This window comes from Entelurus aequoreus, linkage group LG11 (assembly GCF_033978785.1).
Source record: "Entelurus aequoreus isolate RoL-2023_Sb linkage group LG11, RoL_Eaeq_v1.1, whole genome shotgun sequence".
Lineage (NCBI taxonomy): Eukaryota > Metazoa > Chordata > Actinopteri > Syngnathiformes > Syngnathidae > Entelurus > Entelurus aequoreus.
The window spans coordinates 56,966,626-56,983,562 of NC_084741.1; the positions used below are offsets into that span (position 1 = coordinate 56,966,626).

At 40.4% G+C, this 16,937-nt stretch overlaps 1 protein-coding gene across 1 annotated transcript in view; it reads right to left on the bottom strand.

Annotated features, from left to right (window-relative positions):
* rspo2 (R-spondin 2) overlaps positions 1 to 16,937 on the bottom strand; it is a 121,686-nt gene that overhangs the window by 54,205 nt on the left and 50,544 nt on the right. The window contains exons 3-4 of the mRNA XM_062063587.1: positions 12,304 to 12,492; positions 858 to 1,001 (exon numbers count right to left, since the gene is read on the bottom strand). Coding sequence (XP_061919571.1) covers positions 858 to 1,001; positions 12,304 to 12,492 — 333 coding nt within the window. The remainder of the gene's footprint in view (positions 1 to 857; positions 1,002 to 12,303; positions 12,493 to 16,937) is intronic.

The window sequence follows — 16,937 nt, forward strand, 5'->3', positions numbered from 1 at the left end:
CTATTATGCTGTAGCGACTGATAAATATTTTTTACCAACAGTAAAACAGTGTTAACGGTCAACACTGTTAACAACAAATCATTTTGTAGCTATCTTCACCCTGACAATCAAGTTGACCAACTTTTGGCAAAACAACTCTTTGATGCACTACATCTTCAACCTCTTCCTCATCAATAAGACATGTTCACATTAGTGAGCCTTTAACGAGACAAGACGGAGGAGACTCATTATTGCTAATAGAACTACTAATGGCTATCAGCAGCTGCCTGGGCAAGCTGTCCTGAACTAAATCGTTGATTCAAAATATACTTCATTTTCGACATCAATAACACAACTTTGATGTGTACGATGTGGAATAACCGCGCAGACATGCAATTTTAATACAAAATGCTAATATAGCTAATTGTCGTAGCTGTGTCTGTCAATTTGACCAACTTTTTGCAGAACAACTTACGGCCGTGGTTTCAGCAAATGAAAGCTAATTTAGAGGAATTACCCAGGATGTGACAAAGTATTTTCAAGTCGTGGCCGTATTGTAGTTGCCGAGTGACAACCACAGCAATGACGCTTGGAGGATCCTACGCGGTGACTACTGTAATGTATAGTATAACAAACTAAAGGCTGCTATATCGAGTGTAAAAGTGGTTATTTCATATGGTTATTTCATGTTTAGAGGGCTATAATAACGTTAAAACATATTTAGAAGGTCGTAAATTTTTCATTTTTTTATGCTCTAACTAAGAAAACATTTGATTTATTAATAATAATCGTTGAACCAATTTTGGAACAAGTGAACAAGGGATGACTGTAACATTTCTCTGTGAACATTTCTGTGTTGTGCATATTTGTATCGTTACCTCCACACTCCATGGTGTCCTCCAGCGGGGCAAAGCCCTCGGGGCACTTGTCAAAGCATCGCCCTTTGTGTAGGTAAAAGCCTAACTTGCATTTGGTGCAGAAGTCTTTACTGAAGCAGGACTCACAGTTCTCTATCCTGCACCCTGGAGAAAGAAGGAGACACATCAGGGTCCATCCGATAAACCCTCTCATCTGGAGTTGATCGAGAGCTTTGAGGTTTGGGGTTTGGGGAGGGGTCGAGAAAGGATTATACAGTCTAAGCCGCAAAAAAAAAAAAAAAAGCCCAGTGAATCATTTCCCACCAATGCATTGTGAAATGTTTATTCTTTTAAATGTGCAAACTAATAGTTTACCGATAGCAGAAATGATGTACAACACGTCACACTGACCTACATCGGAGTTGTAATACATCTAACGCTTGATCCCAAAGTTACGTCCCGACTAAGCGATACAGTACAATTTGGAATCTGTTGATCTGGCTTGCATTTTCTCTGAAGGATGAGTGATTCACATTGTGTAGCTGGGGTAGCTCCGTAAATAATATGACATTAATACAACACACCAGTGTCACCTACCACTTAAGAAGAGGTACATGACACACGGGACAAAGGACAACAATAGACAAGACTTGGTTGTGCAAAGACGTGTTTTGTGTTTTTCCTCTTTCTTTCCTGTTATCAAACAGACACTAGTGTGTCTAAAGGCATACTCACACTAAGCCATCTGTACTGTGCGGGACTTGGGTGCAATCTCCCCTTGCTCTCTTGACCCCAGCTAGCATGAACTCACACTGAGCATTTGTTTTCTACATTGCCAAATCACTGCAATTTCTCTGACTCTGTGTAGTATTATTATTATTATTATTATTATTCTTTTGACCCCTTCTGATTATTTCAGTTGTGGAATGAAGCAATGGACATTAATAACTTCATAATACATTTGATTGACCTAATTATAACTTGCAATTAGGGCTGGGCGATATGGCCTTTTTTTAATATCGCAATATTTTAAGGCCATATCGCGATACACGATATATATCTCGATATTTTGCCTTAGCCTTGAATGAACACTTGATGCATATAATCACAGCAGTATGATGATTCGATGTGTCTACATTAAAACATTCTTCTTCATACTGCATTAATATATGCTACTTTGAAACTTTCATGCAGAGAAGGAAATCACAACTAAAAAAAATCACTATTTTTTTCATACGGTGTTGATCTGGAAATGTGTGCTTCTGCATTTTGATGGTGTGGGCTTGTGGCACCGAACGGAGATGTTGACATGCGGAGTAAGCACTCTTCATTCTCTAGCAGGTGACTTTTCAAATGATGCTACATATCAGCAGTAGTGCTACTTTTTATAGCAACGCTTTTGCCCCACACTTGACAAATTACGGTTGTCTGTTCGACATATTCCCACTTGAAGCCAAACCACCGCCAGACGATGGACCCCCTGCTGTTTTTTGGGGGAATTAATTATTCCTTAATTTGTTACCAGATTCGCACCTTCTCTCTCTCGTATTACCACTCACACGGCTGCGCTAGCATCACAGCTAACGTTACCCAGGCTGCTACCTCTTTGCTGCGCGAGGGCGTATACGTATGTGACGTATGTCGTGACATTATGTGACGTGTGTAAGAAGGTGCGCTTGTCTGTCTGTGTGAAGGAGACGCAGGAAAGAGCGAGGAGAGCCTGTAGTGTAATGCCAGCAGCTAAAAGCAACTGTGTGAGTATGTATACTCGAATATCACGATATAGTCATTTTCTATATCGCACAGAGACAAACCCGCGATGTATCGCGTATATCGATATATCGCCCAGCCCTACTTGCAATATTTATTTATGTTACAATTTTTGTTGAGCCCTCATACCAGCCAAACCTGCTGGACTTTCGGTTTGAAGTCTGCCCATGCACGGTACGATTGGCCAAGTGTGACCTAACTCTATCGTTTGGTACTGTACAATCTTGATTGAGAATTAAAGGGAAAGTTGTCAAAGTGTTACAATGCAGAAACAGTTTCTATTAGCACAGGTTCCCCCAACATTTCATAATTAAAACTAAAAAAAACAGAACTGGTTCGATTTAAACAAAGCTTAAAAGGAAGTTCAAGCTTAACTCATGGTATTCAACACTAAGAACATCAAATTCCTTTAGGGGTATGAATGTTTAAAAGCACATAAAAGACAGAGAGGAAAACTGGTTGTGACAGGAGGTGGGACAAAACATACTCTTGATTCATTGATGATGATTTAGTCAGCAAACAGAGCATCACAGTTGGTCATATGTTATTTGTGAAACACCCTGCCATGATTATAACAGCATGCAAGTCAGTGTGTCAGGAAGCTCTTTATCTGCAAATAGCACATCAGGCAAGGCAAAATTGCAACAACTACACCGACCCTTGTGATTAGGAGGTGCCTCCCAGGACTCTGTACTATGACACCCCACAAGATCCCTATTTTCTTCCACAAGGAGAACGACATAGCCACGGTTTTACTAACCGGCACAATTTGGAAAAATAAACCCTGATCTGCTTTGTTTTTTTAAGGTCTGTAATGTATGCAGGCCAGATGGCATAAGATGATCACAACACAATGCTTGATGGTGTCATCTGCAAACAAGAAACCTCTTGTGGTTTTATCATAAACCATTGTAAATATTTCTTTGGCACATTATTTGTTCTTAAAATGATACTATGTTAGACTAAAACAATAATTATTTGAGAACCGATCAATGGACTGCAATCTGTGTAGCTCCACCCATAGGATACCACACGATTGCGGTTAATACTGTTTGTTCTTAAACTTTTGACAATGGCAGCCCAAACGATTATGTGCTGCACTGAACTGGACAGTACTGCTTGGCCCAGACTAAGCGTATAACTGGCAGTGCCACTATTCTACATGCCTGAAGCTTTTCGGGTAAGGAACAATCTGGTTCAATGAATACGTCTTAAAAGCAGGTGCAACTATCCTACGCATTAAGTTATTATTGGGGTGAAACATTGCTCCGGTGATGTTCGACATGTGTGTGAGTGGCAGAGACAGAGGGCCATTCTTTCATCTGTGACTCTTACAAGCCCAGAGAAGAGAAGGCTCTCACAGTCACACCCTTTATATACACCATCTCCAGCTAACCATCAGGCCTCCTCCTCGGCATTCCTTCAAAACGAGGGGGTTCCTCCCCGCATTACTTTGAACGCTAAAGTGTAGCCTCAGCCCACTCACTCTGGTTGCACGATTTATTGATCAATCTAAACAAACCATGAACACACACATGCACAAACACAAATTAGTAATCAGATACGGCTTTTGATTGAGCAACCACATGATAAAGCCACGAGACACAAAGAAACATTGATACGCCTAACATAAGTGATTCACTTTTTGTTTAGATCATATACTGGTAGGAATAAATAATAACATTCTAAATAATTCCATAAATATGGTTATTTCATTGAGTAAAGGCTACATATCACCTTGTTTTTTGACATATGCAAAAACTTGACGACAAAGTACAATAGGCAATATTGTATTTTTCAACTCCAATGTATTTTTCTCTGCTGCTCTTCAAATTTTGTCTGAATTAAACTAAATCAGCACAATTCAGGGGCCATTTGGGAAGCTAATGAATCACAAAGAAAATTAGAAAGCACAACACTGCGTTTTACTCTTCGCACCTCACTGGCCTGTCATCACCTTAGAGACGTTCAGCTCCCAAAACCAAAAAAATAATAATAATGAAGGGGAGAACATCTGGCAGTACTCTCCAGCACTCACAGTCTGTTGTGCAATCCTCAGTTATCGACGGTAAATACAGGAGGACCAGTCGTTAACAAGATTAAACAATATCACACTCAAACATTGTTTTCCAGTCCCTTTGGTTCAGCCATGCAAGAAAGAAAAAAGATTGGGATGATTGTTTTTAAATAAAAGATAAGTAAAGATGACCCTGTGTGAGATGGATGAGGTGAATGGCACATCAATGCAGCTCCATGGGAGTTAGAATGCAGGGAGGTAAAGCTGGAGGGTTAGAGGTCATCTGGGAATGGAATGAGAAGGGAAAGGATCATTACAGCAGACATTCATCCCGCTGCCCAGTTATCAGGCAAAAGGCTATCTTGGACAGTGTAAGCGAACGATGACACTGGAGAAGCTCCCACATTGACCACCAGCAAATCACCCGGCCAAGTCAGCCGATTGTTCAGCAGCTCCAGAAACAGATACAGGGGAGCGGGTTCATTCTCCCAGCAGGATTAACCTTTGGACCACCTTTAAAGGCTTCATCGAGGTGCCTCCTGGAAACTAATGAGAAATAATGAGGTCATCAGATCCCACTGAATGCCTGTGTTCCTGGGATTTAAATGTATTATCATCGTTATCTCCCACTCTGGTTCTGACTGTGCCTTATATCATGAAGGCAAGATGTTGGAGGAATTTCAAAAGTTTAGAGGGCAGTGTGATTATTGAGATGTCATGGGTGCTGCATGGCTTTCGTGTTCAGATGCATTTGAAGTTGATACATGAGTCATTGAGAGTCATTTGTCACACACACGCCTGGGTCTGTGGAGGAATTGCACCAATTGTATCAAGGACACGCAAAACCACATGTCAACTTTAGTCAAGTTTTGTTCCTCTGCAGGCCAACAGCGTCAAGTGTAATCACTATGTTTATTTAAATGAATATTCACTGCTTAAGGGTGATAAAACATCTTGGAAAAGACTGATTAATCTACTGGGTCCCAAACTAGGTCTTATACATGATCTGATGAGGATATAGTCTGTCTCAGACTTCTCCAGAAAGCCAACCAGACTTGATGTTGCACAGCAGGAGTGTCCATTTCCTAAAAGGCCTGGCAATGCGAAGGGGAAAACAAACCCTATTTTTTTCCATTCTTTGCCTCCAAGCGGAGTAGAAAACTTCTGACCTACTCTCTAGGCTTGGGGTTTGGCTGACATGGAAGCTTCGGCTTGCTCGATGCCACTCAGCCATGACATGCAGAGCAGTGGATGGCAGGAGTTCACGACAAAGGCCAGAGCTGCCATGTTCCTCCCAACTATTTCCATGCTGTTTTTTTCCACATGGGTGCACCTTTGCGTGCCACTGTCGACCTAGGTGAAGCAGCGGTGGTGTTCCTGTCAATCACAATGTCCACGAGAGGGAAACACAATGGCAGACATTTCAGTGTCTCTACATGTTTCTTCATTCCAAGGAACAGTCAGTGATATCCCAGGATCCACTTCAATCTGGACAGCCAGTTGAACACACACACACAAAGCGGTGTGTGTGAGGTTCAGACGGTGGTCAAACACATGCGGCATTTTATAGTCACACAACAGTATTCATTCTTAATGTTTAAAAAATCATGCAACTCGTCATCTGGTTGTTACAGTCTGTCCTGGGCTTGGTGGGACAATTGCAATGTCTGCCAAATTTGAAAGTGTGGTTTGTAAAGCTGTGATGAATAAATGCCCCTAGGCAGAGTAAAGAAGCCAAAAGCAACTGGTCATTTTGTTGGTTTATGCTGTGCAGTGGAAATACCCGCAAGCTTCAAAACTCAACTACTAAAAGACTGTTTGAATGAGAAAGGGAGCTGCCGGTGCTACCAATTAATGCCAATAATTAATATTTTGCCGTTTCCGTACTAATTTGACTGAGTTTCATGGTACATGATCCAGTGGATCAGTGGATTAACACCCACAGACATTGGTGTTGGGCCGCCCACAACTGGGCGCCCGTGGATAAGACTAGCATTACTACATATGTTTTACGGCACATATCGAAACCATCCATTTTTCACGGCTCCCGGTTCAGGGTCACAGAAATGCTAGGGCCTATCCAACCTGACTGTGTATTAAAGCAGACTATACCCTGTGTTGAAGGCCAGTCAATCACAGGGCACAAATTGTAGAGACTGACAATAATTCAAAGAGAAAAATCTGATCAACCCACACCAGCTGCACAAAAGCCAGCTGTGTGAACCCTATACCATTAGTGACCTAGCCATTCCTTAGCTGCTAAAAAACTGATACGGGGCCAGCCGATCTTGGTTGAGGACCGCCACCTGGTACACATCTGACAGTCTTTCGAGGATGGCGCACAGTCCTACTCATCAGCTTTAGTGTCAGGCTTTTCTTCCTCTGTGGGCAGTAGACCCACACAAGTGCACCAGCGGCAACGTCCTTTTGTCTGCAGTGAGTATCATACGCCCTCTTTAGGGTGGAGTTGGGTTCATCGAGGGTCTGTTGTGCCACATTTGCACACCTCTCACAGTCGGTACCGCAGCAGATCGTAGTAGTCCATGGTAGACAAGTCCTCTACCTCTGTTTTTTCCTTGTTTGATGAGGAAGTGTCAATGTCCCTTGCTGGCATCGCCTATGCTGCGGCAGAAAAGTCAGAAGGCCTGCCACTCTCCATATGGTGATCTTGATGTTGGAAGTTGCTTGTCGCCTCCTTAAGGTGCCCTTACTGGCAGGAATCAGCTAGAGTGCTGGTTGTCTCCATGTGGTGCTTTTGGCGGTGTGGTTGTCTTGCTGCCTCTTTGAGGCCCCAGCGGTGGCAGTAATCGCTCAGCTTGCAGGTCATCTTCTGAGTGTCGTCAAAGGCAGGGCTTACTCTTCCTTTTGGCTTCATCCATCTTCCTTGGTGCTCGTAATGAAATCTCTGGTTGCCATTCTGCAATCCCACTTTTGACATCAATGTAAACGGTCTAAAGCAAGGAGATTTGTCAGAGGTGCTTCTGCTTTGACTTAGGGAGAATCAAATTATTGCATAAGCAGCAAGACTTTTGCTCCCAAAGATGTTAACACAGAGTGGAATATAGGGGAAGGTCTCTAAATAAAAAAGCAACACGGTGCACACAAACTACAACAGATCACTTCAAAGGCAAACAAAACACCAATATGCCTATTGTAAGATTGAACATTTTGGCTTTGGTTACAAGGTGATTCCGGTTTAGTAAATCTGGAGTTGCAAGTTAGTAACATTGAATTGTATTGAACACGTAGGCTAGTGCTTGTCTATCAATGAATCAAGTACATAGTGACATTTTAACCTACTAATTTTGCTTTTCAACCAACCTCATCTGGCATGAAGCAGTCAGCTAAATGTATAAAAAGGATATCCCTCCACTCTGCACACATGCCTGAGGCATTTTGACAAAAAACGGAAAGTGTACAAGCTACTTTCTTTTACAGTTCTTGTTTTCCTTTATCCTGGCAATCCACAATGAGATAAGATCACACAGTAAAACTCTGGCGTAATAACAAGCAGCTGCTCCTGTAGTGAGTTCAGAGCCAGTGTTTAAAAAGCTCACGATAACAGACAAAATGCAGCGTTCCTCTTCGGAAACTAGGACCACAAAACAGCTTTCTTCTTGTCACTGGACAATAATTGTTATTCGCACACTGTGCCTTGGAGCACATGTTTACCTTTTGGGACTGTCAGCCCAGTGATATACACTGACCCAACAATGAGTGTTGAATTATAAATATAGTTTATGATGACAGTGGTAAAACTAAGAAAACATGTCAGTCCAATAACTCTCACACTGCCATTTACGATCAATGCATACTTTTTACATTAGTACGGATTCATTTGATTGACATATTTAGTACAAAAGTGCATGCTCAGAGACACAATATGTTGTCTGGTTGTTAAATGAACTTATTTTTGCTGCTGTATATTGTTTACTGTGCTTGTACTTCTAATATACTGCTAAACAGAGAGCTGCAACACCAACGGTTTCTGATGAAAAATAATGCTCAAACTGATCATTAGGCTGAGACTGTAGGCTGACATCATGTTGTTTGTCAGTAACAAAGTACCCTATTTTCCGCACTATAAGGCGCACCTAAAAACCTCCAATTTTGTCAAAAGCTGACAGTGCGCCTTATAATCCGGTGCGCCTTATATATGGACCAATATTGAGCCTCCAACAGGTAAAAGTTTCAATCAATCAATCGCAATACGGTAAGCAGCCGCCGACTTCATTTTCCCCCGTAGAAGAAGAAGAAGCGCGCGGTGCATGCTGGGATATATGACTGCGCGAGGCGTGCCGTTGCATTTCCCCCATCTTCATTTTCCCCCGAAGAAGAAGAAGAAGCGTGCGGTGCATGCTGGGATATATGACTGCGCGAGGCGTGCCGTTTCATTTCCATTTGTTTGTTTATGTAAAGACCCCAAAATGGCTCCTATTAAGAGATACGCTTACGACGCAGAGTTTAAACTTAAGACGATCAGTCACGCAGTAGAACACGGGAATAGAGCAGCAGCGACACTGACTCGATTAATGACGATTTTGACGAGATGTTGGATGCCGTATTCGCCCAACTGTTTGATTCGGACACTGAAAAAGAAGAATTTGAGGGATTTGTGGATGAGGAATAACTTCATAAAGTGAGCTTTACATGTTTATTTTGTGTGTTGTGTTGTGTGACATTAACGTTTGAGCAACGTTGAGTTATTGATATATTGTTATTGCTCTGCACTATTCCGAGTGTTACTATATTGTGATTGCACTAACGTTTGATTTACCGAAACAGTATCACTGTTTTTTACGTGTTTATTGAATCAGGGAAAAGTTCCCCTCCACTCTGTGATATAAATGTTGCACTGCATGTTATAGCTTGCTGTTGTTAAAAGATAGACAAAACACCACGTCACTGACTTTACCTCGGGGAAAATAATAAAACAGCTGTTTATTAATTTTGGGAGTGAACAGAGTTGTCAGAACGCTGGTTTGTAATGTATTAATAAAGTTTGACTGACCTATCTGACTGTTTTGTTGACATTCCCTTTAGCGCAGCTCCATCTAATGGATGCATAACGTAACCCCAGTCTCTACTGTAGCGTCTATTCTATGCGCCTTATAATGCAGTGCCCCGCCTTATAGTGCGGTGCACCTTATATATGAACAAAGTTTTAAAATATGCCATTCATTGAAGGTGCACCTTATAATCCGTTGTGCCTTATAATGCGGTGCACCTTATAATGCGGTGCACCTTATATATGAACAAAGTTTTAAAATATGCCATTCATTGAAGGTGCGCCTTATAATCCGGTGCGCCTTGTAGTGCGGAAAATACGGTACCTGGTGCTCATGAAACACACCTCTCAATATCATAGCATACGGTATTTGCCCTCAAGTCAGGACGGTCTGTAGTTTGATTCTTACCATACTTGTTTCTTGTTTATTGTTGGGCTTAAATATCTGGACACCTTACTCTTGGGCTTCATTTTAGTGTCTGCTAGGAGTTTGGCTCAGAGAACCATAAGTTGAAGTTCCTCTATGTTTTCACATGAAACACTCTGCCAACACCTCTGGCCCCATGTAAACATATAAAGGCTCTCTGTCCTTCTCCCGTTCTCTCTTTATCATGTTAAAAATGTTATGAGAACAGGGTGCTATGTCAGGACCTGAGGGAAGGCATTTCAGTAATCAGATTTTGGGGTTATTCTTTAACAAAAATCGCTAGAACCTTTACAATATTATGTTTTTGTTCAAATTTCAAAAACACAAAACACAACCCTGCATGTGAAATATATCCCATGAAACAAAAGAATGACAAGACATATTGGTGGTACAATGCTCATGTTTTCAAATTGATGAATAATCATGTCATTAATCGTGATTAAATAGCAATCCAAATAAGTTTGATTATTATTTTTGCCATAATCGTCCAGCCCTAACATATGTGTATCATCATGATGGTTATCCCAACGAGCAATGTACTGTGTGTTGAAATAAGATAAGACATGATAGTTTACACAGTGTTAGATTGGAATGCTTCTTATATTAAGGAGATTCAAGTTTGAACTTTGTGGATATTCTCATTCATTTGAGTCATTGTATTCTCAGTGCATTCCATCCATCGCAACTGGACTGTTCAGAAGATGTTTTACCTCTTCTCTGAGCAGGCATCATCAGTTAATGGTCATTGGCTTAAGGCTAAAATATACTCTTGCGTCACATAGCTTGCGTCCCCTCTGACGGCGTCTTGGTTGGTTTAGAGCTCTTCCATCCGAGCTGACTTGAGAATTGCTGTTCTGTTCCAAAACACTAAGTGGCAGTGTCTCCTGACGGAGCAACCCCAGCTGTCGTTGACTAGATATTTACCTTCTTGTGAAGTGTGGACAATGACAACTGCAACATGGGCATCTTTGTTGGCACTGGAACGTTTGTAAAGTTGGACTTTGCAACCCCTGAACGAGTCGCAGTAGCGCTATTTGGCTGTTCGGGACTTAGGGCTAGACAGAGCTTTGTAATTGAAAATTAACAAAACTATTAAATAACTATTATTAAGATCTGCTGCCGTTAATTTTTATTTTCATGTGATATTGATGTTCAGAGTTCTCGTGATTGTGAACATACCGTGCCTGACAGATGTTTGACAGACAATGAGGAAGTGTTGGGTGTCAGAGAAAAAGATGTGTGTGCACGACAAAAAATATGTTTTGGAATTTAACCTGTTGTTAGCACAAGATTGGCAATAATAGTTAAGTCGTGTGACTTCTTCTGGATGCTACAACAGAACAAGCTGAAAAACGACACTTTCAGTAATTATTTTTGGAGGGCACAGAAGTAATAAGTAGACAAAACATTTGCTTGCATGCAAATGTTCAATCACTGTTGCTTTATCTCATACAATAATTTCTGCATTTCAAGCACAACGTCTGCTCTCCTGTGCTCAGTAACCCTCTTTGGCAAAAGCTGACAATTCTGCGGTCCGCGTTCCCTAGTCGCAAAGGTAACATTTTTGGAGGTGCTTGTCAGGGTCTGCAGGAGGATATGCAGGGGGAGGAGCATGACGCTGTTGCTTACGCAAGTCACAAGAAACGAGAGTATATTTCAGCCTTTAGATAGGTCAGATTTAGTCTAAGCACTGGTGCCAAGGGTCAAACAATGTATTCCTAAAACCTTTCCATACAATCTTAGTTTTCTGTTAGTGACACTTGTCCCATGTCTTATCAAACTCCAATCAAAATTTAATCTGGAAAATTCAGCTGAGAATTGGCTGTGTACTGGAAGTCAAAAACGGCTTTGACTGCCAATAAATTACACTGTCGGGTGAATGTCGACACAGACAACACCCCAAATATATTTGCTTTGTGTTGTAATGCTAATATTCCAAATCATCGTTGCAGCTCAAAATGTATTGAGTATCATGGCTAAGGGTGTTCTTTTTACACTTTCTAGCCCAATATTCGTTTTGAAATACTGTGCATTATGACTGCAGCTGTACAAAACAACCTCAAAAACAGTGTTACTAAAATATATTTTATAATGCAAGTGTAAAAATAAAATGTAGATCTGCGGCCGTCCAGTAAAAAATTGAAACTTTGAAGGGAATGTATGTCTAAAGGAAAATGAGGTGGTGTGGAGAAAAGAGGTGGGGGTAAACTGCTGAGTAAATGTGCAGAGAGAATGTATGACTTACTGGAACACATGTTGAGTTCGGGGCTGCGCATGCCGTAGTATCCCGCTGGACATTCATGAACACACTCTCCGTACTGCCTCATCCTCTCTCTCCGCAGAAACAGGAAGAGTTTAGGCTGGCAGTTCACACAGCCGTTGTCCCTAGAGCACACCGAGCAGCCTTTACAGATGGGATACCCTCCATAGCTAGCTGTAGGACATAAAGAGAGGTAATGAACAAAGGAGTTGAAAGACTAAACACAAACGACACCAAACAACAGGACCCTCAGCCTAAGTACTTTTCAACTTAGACCATTAATATGTTAGGTTACTTTTATCTGTATGGTGTACTTTCTTTAGTCCAAATTAAATTCCAATCCAGTTTCTATTAACTAGAGGTGAAATGATTCACAAAATCCACGGATTGGATCTTATATCGATATTATCTTCACTGTTTTCCGTTCGGTGTACATTGTTTCAGGGCTGCACAATTCGTCAAATTTTATTAATGATCATGATTTTGGCTGCTACGATTAAATGAGGGTGATCGTCGACGAAATTAACATTTAAAAAGGCTTTGCTGCATATCGAATCAAGCACTTCAACAGCACGGTGGCAGAAGAGTAACAGCAGCTCTTGAATCACACGCCCACGCCTGAGGCCATGGTGTATGTGCACAGAACTCTATGACCACGCCAACCACCTACATATACATATGTAGTTTGACATATATAAGAAGTCGCACCTGGCTAGCTAATCAATGAAAAGTGTGACTTATAGTCCAGAAGAACGGTGGTCAAGTTTGACATTTCAATACGTTTTTAATACAAATACGCACACCTAAAGTGACCAATGAGTATTAAAAGGAAAGGAAAAAGGAAACACAAGATGTTTTAGCTATACATAGTCATGTGCAGTAAGAATCAATGAAAATACAACCAAGTCTGCAATTTTGTCACTCTTGCAAAACTGAGTTTCTGCTCTAATAAATTAGTTATGAATGGGATTATTGCTTTAATTCTGGTCAGAGCTGGCGTCCACAACAATTGTGTTGAGGGAGTCGTTGAAAGCCTAAAAAGCCACAGTGACCCTTTTCTTGGCACAAGTTGCCTGCGGAATACAAAGAATCCAATAAAAATACAGTCTTTCTCCAAAATATTTTTTCCGCAATATGTGACTTTCTATGTAATCTCCTTCGCACTGCATTCACCGGAAAAAAGTCCTTGGGCAATTCCAATCCCTTTAAATGAGAGAAAAGTATATTTAGCTTCACCAAGTCTTAAATATCACAAGTAGTGACCACGCAACAGTGCCGATCCAACTCGGCGACCTACTGTACCCATCCATCTATTTTCGACCGCTTATTCCCTTCGAGGTCGCGGGGGGCGCTGGAGCCTATCTCAGCTACAATCGGGCGGAAGGCGGGGTACACCATGGACAAGTTGCCACCTCATCGCCACGATGCTTAATAAAATACTGCGCAAGCAAACTGGACAAACCCTTAGATACAGAGCACATCTTTTTTACTTGCCGTTCATCAGAAAATTAGATTTCTTTGACAGATTGACCCAGACGAAAGTGAGTGTAATGTGAATGCAAGCATCAGTTTGTAATCATGTGAAAGTCAGTAAGCGGATACAAAGGTATCGTCCTTTTTGTATTTTGTGTAAGAGAAGTCTTTAGCAATGCATTCTTACTTTGCCAATATACACTCCTTTTCCTGCAGCCATGGTGGATGAAAGTAATATGAAGTGCTATTCAGAATATGTCTTTGAATAGTCTCAAAGGATGGGGCGTACAGCCACAGCCCATTGATTAAATAGGCTCATTGAAGGTTCAAGCCTAATCGTCACCTAAACTGACGATTGTTCATCTGCGGTCGACACTCAGTCGAACATGATGTCAAAGTGAAAAGTTTGTAAAGTCTCAGATGGAACACTGGGATAGACATTTAACTGTCAATCCAGCATATGTATGCCAAAGCAATTTATGCTTAATGACTGCCTTTAGGTAGTCCGGATGCTTGTCAACATGAAAACGTGGTGAATTATCAAAAGTACTTCCAGTCACCTGTCACCACATTAGGATAAGACCTGCAAAAGTTCTTAGAAAATCTGAGTTTACAAATACAATAATGATCTATTTTCATCGACACTCTTAAAGGAAGTATGGATTAAAACAACAATATATGTTCATTATTAGTAGAATTATCTAATAATTTGGTTGGACACATAATAATAAACAGGTTATTTATTTAAGCATTTCTCAATCAATAAGGAAGGAAAGCTTGGGATGTGAGGCTTATGAAAACTCATTATTCAATTTGATTTTGGGGGTGAGGATTTGATTCAGAATCAATTCTCAAATCAACATGATTCTCGATTCAAACCAATTCTCGTAATATATTAATTGGTATAAAATGTATTATAAAAACTTTTCAAAACAGGTTACAAAAGCTCTACCGAGCTGATGACATATGACGTATGAATGTAGCAAATAAGGCAGAGATGCCCTAAAAAACTACTTTTTAAAAATAGATTCATCAAAAATTATTTAAAAAAATCTATTTAAAAAAAAAAAATGTTGCAAAAATATTAATCAATTTTGAATTTGAATATGTGTGGTTCATGATTCAGGTGCCAATCGATTTTTTTAGCACCCCTATAATCCAGTAAGTCTTATATTTGACAATGTTCCTTTTGCTTATGCCGTGATCTTTTCTGCAAAACTCACAATGATCCCAGATGATCTAAAACCTGGACAGCAGGGTACCGTAGCGGTTAGCATGTCTGCCTCAAAGTCAGGGGATCACATTGACTTATTTCTTATTCGAGTCAACTTTTTCCGTGTGATTCTTGAAAACTACAATGACAGAAAAAGGAAGACAGCTTGGCAAAAGAAGTGAACTGTGGGGCTGGAAAGCTAATTTTCCTACTCCTTTAGAGCAAGCTCAACCCTATAAGTATCAACAGTATGCTAACAATAGTAACCTTGAAATAATAGAAAAATAAAATTTGAGTCTGCGGTCCTTTTAGATCGCTGGCTGGTCAGTCAACAAGGAAATTGAACTCACTATAATGTTTTTGTTTTATTTTTTTCCACAAGATTGATTTCAATCTTTGTTGTTTAACATTTGTGTTGGCAAGTGGTAATCTTTGCACTGCACAGTGATTTGGAATCACATAAAACATACAATACCATGACATTTGAATGCATATCCTGAATTTAGGATGCAACTGGGACAACAAAGGGAAAATGGCTCTATGAAGTGGAGACAAACTGAAGCTGATTTTTGGAGATTAGTTTGTATTTGTCTGTGGTAAGGTTTGGAGGTACAGGCCACAGGTATGTCAAGAAGGAGGCTGTCTGGAGTTACACCGTCCAATTTGTATCCAACAGTATCTGTTTGTGCACATAAACCTGCCAGCAGGTTTCAGTTAAAATTTGAATCTAAAGGCTGATATTGAACTGACATTGAGGTATAACTTGAAAACTATTCTGCTGTCCTCATAATTTGTTTGTACAAAAATGCATGAGAAGATCACAGCGAAATATTTTGTTCTCTTGCAGTTTTTTTTTTTACTTCTGACAGCAGACAACCAAGTTTTTAACACATGCAGCTGAAAAATCACTTTAAAAGGAAATCTATGACTTTGATTAGATTTTGACTCATTGAGCAGATTACCCACAGAGAAAGCTCTGTAAATCTTTGTTGATCTAGTTTTTTGCATTTTCTGCATTCTACGAAAACCATTTGTGTATTTAACTTTTTTTGAAACAAAATATAGCAGTTTGTGTTGGATCTGAATCTGACTTCCAAAGCTGAGCTGAGCCTTTACATGGGCATGCCCATATCAGTAAGTTCGGCACACATTGACTTCAGTTCAAGCCCAATTTAAAAAAAGAAGACTCTAAAACACAGCATACAGAGCGATCCAAAGCTGCTTCGTGGGCAAACTTACAAATGCATGAACTTTACTATTTTACACAATTGTAACAAACAATATAGGTCACAAAAGAGGAAAACATGATTATGGTCTATCTCTACACAGTAAACTACAGTAGCAGGTACAAGTCACATACATTAACTGTGCTGTTTCTTCCTTAAACCATTTCCTTGCGACCTACGTTAACGGTGTTATATGACCCAGGCTTTGTGAGAGCCTTGTGGGCCTGGGTTCAGAGTGGAGGCCTTCTTGGCCACATCCTCTCCCTCTGTGTTTGCAGGTTTCACACCTGCATCTAGTTTGACTTAATCAGCTAGGAGTGGATATCAGCTGTGATCCCCAGGACCTCACTCAGTGCTCTGAGCCTTGTTTTTGTCACATTAGTTTGCTTTGTACATTTGTAAGTTTGTTTTTTTTTGTTAAACTGTCACACTCCTTTTTGTTAAATTGAATATTATTTTGTGAACTTTTAACTTCAGTTTCGACTCCCCTTTGTCGTTGCAGCCCAGAGCCAGCCGTAACCACTATTGACCTTTACATTACAATGTTGTGGTAACTTTTGTACTTTACAACAAGTTATTTCTTGAATTCTACAGGGTTTCTAACCTTGTTTGTTTTAAGTGCTAAAGTGCTTGCAACTTTCTTTGTCCAATGGTGGCTTATTAGTGCAGTCATACTCAATAAAAAAAAAGTCCATCCATCCATTTTC